Here is a 4,314-nt window from a genome sequence, read left to right on the forward strand (position 1 = left end):
ACCGAGACCGCCTACTCTGAACAACCAATCACCGTACTGACCGCTTCTAAACTCATGCACGAGAATCGACGTCATCCATAGCAACGGCGCGTCACTCTTAGTTCACTCTTAGTGATTTATCCTTAGTATGAGTAGGTCTCAGCGGCTTTGTGAATAACTTTTAAGAAAAAACTCCTAAGTAAAATGTTTAGCGCGAGTTAGGAGCACTCCTAGCGGTAAGATAAAATGCTTTGTGAATACGGCCCCTGGTGAGGTAAATTACTCTCTGAGTCTTTAGATAGTTAACTTAGTTTAAGTTATCTCAGTGGGTCTCAAACGGTTCGGTCACCATTTATGTAAATACATATTTCCATTTGAGGGGGTAGTGATTAGTAAAATATGCATGAATAATACAAACAAAATGTTAACTAGGTGAAAAAAGGTAAGATAAACTTGTTGAGAGCTAAAACTAGTCTTTGCTGTTGCCTCAAAGAGAAGCAGGGGGGAGAGGAGGGAGACAGGAGAGGCCGATTCAGGAGCCCAGACACACTCACAACTATAAATGAACCAAAAACAAATAAATAAACAAGTTTCAATGTTTTTTCATATTGGATATTGTATGTTATTGGTTATGGCCATGTACTTATGATTTTATGATTATTTAAATGTATACATTTTTGTTTCATATGGGTGTAGTCTCTTTATTTCCCCCTCAAAATGCACCAGATTGATGCACTTAAGTCCAACATTTAAAAAAAAATCTTACCGGGGGAACATGCCCCCGGACCCCCCTATAGGATTTGAGGCCCGGCCCCACTGTTCCCAAATAGATTTGCAATTTTTTTTAAATAGTAACCCATCTCCATATGTTTCTTTTTGGGTAGTAGATTTAAACTAGAGGGCTATCACTTTGTGCAGCAACGCTATTGACAAATAAATCCAGCAAAATGGCACAAAAAACTGGTAGTGGCCTCAGGGACGAGGAGTCATTTAACCAGCCAGTCAAGCTTTACTTTCTTTTATATCCATAAAGAAAAAGTAAATCTGTTTACAGTTGTTTCATTATGGATGTTGAGAGGTATCCATATATCTCTTCATTTTGCTCTCAAAGTGCACCAGATTGATGCATCTAACTTCAATATTTTAAAAAAAATGTTCCCGGGGGAGCATGCCCCCGGACCCCCCTAGACTAGAGGGTGTCAGGTCCACTCCCCACTTGTAAAAATAGCACTTTACCACTGCACCCTCTCTAATCTCAGATGCACCCTGAGTCATTTTGTTTAAGTACAGTGAGCCTTTCTAAAATATACAGTAAAGAGACAAACCCACCAGCATTATAGGATATACTATGACTTTGTGCCAAATACTTGTTGCTGATTTAGAGTACTGGCACCTTTTTTATTCCAATTCAAGCACTGCCCATGACCATTATGGTCTGCACTGTATGTTTTTCTGCTGGTACCTCATTAGACGTGTAAACTGCAAATGAACAGTTTCCCCCTGCGAAGATGTTTTTAATTACATCATTGGTGTCTGGAAAAAAAACAGAATAAAGGTGAAATCACTGTGAAGTCATTCATTGCGTTTGCATTATTTAATCTATTTTTCACCGTGTAGATACCCTGTGGCAGTTGAACAGGTAGCGGCACAGACGGATGACTCTCCTCTCCGTGTCCCAGCTGCCCCTGCTCTCCACACCCAAAGGAGTAGACCCTCTTGGAGTCCGTCAAAACCAATGTGTGATGTCTTAATAAATGGCAAATCATTTTAATAATATCGGAGACATAAACACACTTTCACCGGCGTCTTGCAGTAGTTGAATGAAAATGATTGCTTTATAAAAGGTGAGATATACTAGTACCTTCCACAGGCGATCTTGGTGACCTTTGCCCCCCAGAGCTCTGCAACAAGCCGAGGTCTTAGTTCATCTCTGAATGAGTTGTGTCCGAGCTGTCCATATTCACCAGAGCCAAACGTAAACACTCCACCGTCCTGAGGAGGCAACCAGACATTGTTACGTATGTACATGTACATGTGTTAGACGTTCTCGGTACGGAGTCTTAGAAGTTCCAGTATTGCATAAAAAGTCCTTCAAGATCTCCTATCATGCTATTTTTAGGCATAAATATATGCCTAAAAATATGGGTCTCACTCAGATATATACAAATATTTTTTTTTAAATGTCTATGATGTGTTTTGCTCAAAATACCAAACAGATCATGCATTTGAGACATCCGTCACACCCCTCTGTTTCAGCCCTGTTAGAGAAACGCTGATTCTGGGTCCTTAGATTGAAAAAAAAAAAATAAGAGGAGGGGGAGCTAATGCCTGCTCAGAATTCTAGGAGATACAGCTAAATACTGCCCGGATTAAATGCCATCATGTTCCAAACCACATCAAGGATTATTTCTGAAACAGTATGGAGCTCAAATGCTTTCTCTTTTGTGGCTTTATTAGAAGCTGAGTTCCTTTTTTAATTTCCTGCTTTTTTACACTTACTATCTCCAGTACAGGTTAGCTCTGAGTGTTAGCGATGCTTGCTAATGTAAACAAAGACTATTATGTCCAAAACACGTCGTGCATTGTTTCTGATTGCAGCTTTTTGACACTGCGTGAGTTCCCTGACACACCGGGGACACATATTTATGTATGAAAGACATCAGAAAGTGCATTTTGCATGATAGGAGACCTTTTTTTTTCTGTTAGCCAATGATTCATAGTCTGCTGTTAACATCATACTGTTTTGGTTCAGACTCACTTCTCTGACCAGTACTGATTAGCCAAAGCAGGCAGTCTTTTTGTTTTTCGTGATTTTTTTGTATTTGTATACATATACAGTATATGGATATAAAAATAAGCATCTGTTAGCTAAAGCTCGTCATATTTAACCCGAACAGCTAAACATAATTTGTTAAAGCACGTTTAAAATGTCAAGACTTTTGGAGGTATAAAAGTAGCAGATATCTACGACTAGTGAAATATATTTAAATAATATTGGACTATTTATTGTGTTTGTTGAGTTTATTGCACGCTTTTAACCACAACATTTTACTTAAAAAAATTAGCCATTGAAAACCTATTGCATTTGCACAAGGGTGTGATTTTATGAGCACACTTGAATTATGTTACTGTACGTGTACTATGTCTGCTGTCCAGAAGAAAGAAAGGACTGCAGGTTGGCAAAAATCAGGAATCTAACCTTTGTCAAAGTGGCAGTGTGGGCCTTTCCACAGGAAATGTGGGTAGTTTTCTTCAAGTTCAGACAATGAACAGGGAGTGGGTGTATGTCTGTCTGTAAAAAAAAGAATAACATGTTCTAACTGCAATGTAAATAGTATAAAATAGATTTGTTAAATGCTAGTGCTGTGTCAATAGTCTTGACATGTACCTGTAGTGTCTCCCAGGCCGAGCTGCCCACAGTGGTTGCTGCCCCAGCTGAACACCGCTCCAGATACAGAGAGGGCGAAGCTCTGCCCCCCCCCTGCAGCGACCTGCACCAGGGGGACCGCTGACAGAGAGTTCAGGTGTTGGGGGTATTTGGTGCTGGGGTCTCTCTCCCCCAGACCCAGCTGGCCCCTGGAGCCCTGGCCCCATGTATACACCTGACCATCTGTGGAGAAAACACTGTGACTTCCCTAATGCACCTTTTTTTGGCAAACTACTTTGTAATCAATGATTTTTTGAGAAACAGGTTTTGTAATTATTATTACCGTCCAATACTACGTTTTTTGGAGCTAATATCCATACCTTAGGATCATAAATCCTGGAGAAAATGCGGTTTCCGTGACAGCTGTTCAATTTTTAAATAATATAAAGTGAAAAATAAACAAAATAAAAAATATTTATATCAACCTAAAAAAAGTATTAATTTGCATTAAAAGTATAAAATAACATTTAAAGGGTTCATATTATTCTTATTTTCAGGTTCATAATAGTATTTTGTATCTCTACTGTGACATGTCTCCATGCTTTAATGTTCAAAAAGCTCTTTATTTTTCTCATACTGCCTGTGCTGCAGCACCTCTTTTCACCCTCTGTCTGAAACCAGGGCGCAGTCTGCTCTGATTGGTTAGCTGGCGGGCTCTGTTGTGATTGGTCAACCCCTAAGAGATGTTTCGGCCCTCAGCATATCATGTACGATGTGACCAACAAATGTGTGGAAACAGCTCTCCCCCTGAACCACAGCCTTTACTGTACCTTTGGTCAGGGCGACTGAATGATGGCTCCCACAGGCGACCTGAGAAACTGCACACAAAGTCTGCATGGGCCTGAGAGAACAAGAATCCAATTGAAGACACATTTTCACAATTTAATACATTTACTTGCAAATTCAGG

General features: G+C 39.9%; 1 protein-coding gene and 1 long non-coding RNA gene across 2 annotated transcripts; both read right to left on the bottom strand.

Moving 5' to 3' along the window:
• Positions 1-1,377: 1,377 nt before the first annotated feature.
• Positions 1,378-3,264, bottom strand: LOC104957595 (uncharacterized). Its single transcript, XR_799679.1, has 4 exons — positions 3,179-3,264; positions 1,841-1,971; positions 1,601-1,725; positions 1,378-1,512 (listed from the first exon to the last, which is right to left on the bottom strand). It is a non-coding gene; the product is annotated as an uncharacterized lncRNA (long non-coding RNA).
• LOC104957596 (probable E3 ubiquitin-protein ligase HERC3) lies at positions 3,179-4,308 on the bottom strand (the record flags this gene model as incomplete). Its single annotated transcript, XM_010785238.1, has 3 exons — positions 4,177-4,308; positions 3,368-3,589; positions 3,179-3,271 (listed from the first exon to the last, which is right to left on the bottom strand). Coding segments are annotated over exons 1-3 (418 nt in total), but the record flags the coding sequence as incomplete, so codon positions are not given.
• Between the last annotated feature and the right edge of the window lie 6 nt (positions 4,309-4,314).

The sequence above is a fragment of the Notothenia coriiceps genome, unplaced genomic scaffold (assembly GCF_000735185.1).
Source record: "Notothenia coriiceps isolate Sejong01 unplaced genomic scaffold, NC01 NC01_scaffold00027459, whole genome shotgun sequence".
NCBI classification, from domain to species: Eukaryota; Metazoa; Chordata; class Actinopteri; order Perciformes; family Nototheniidae; genus Notothenia; species Notothenia coriiceps.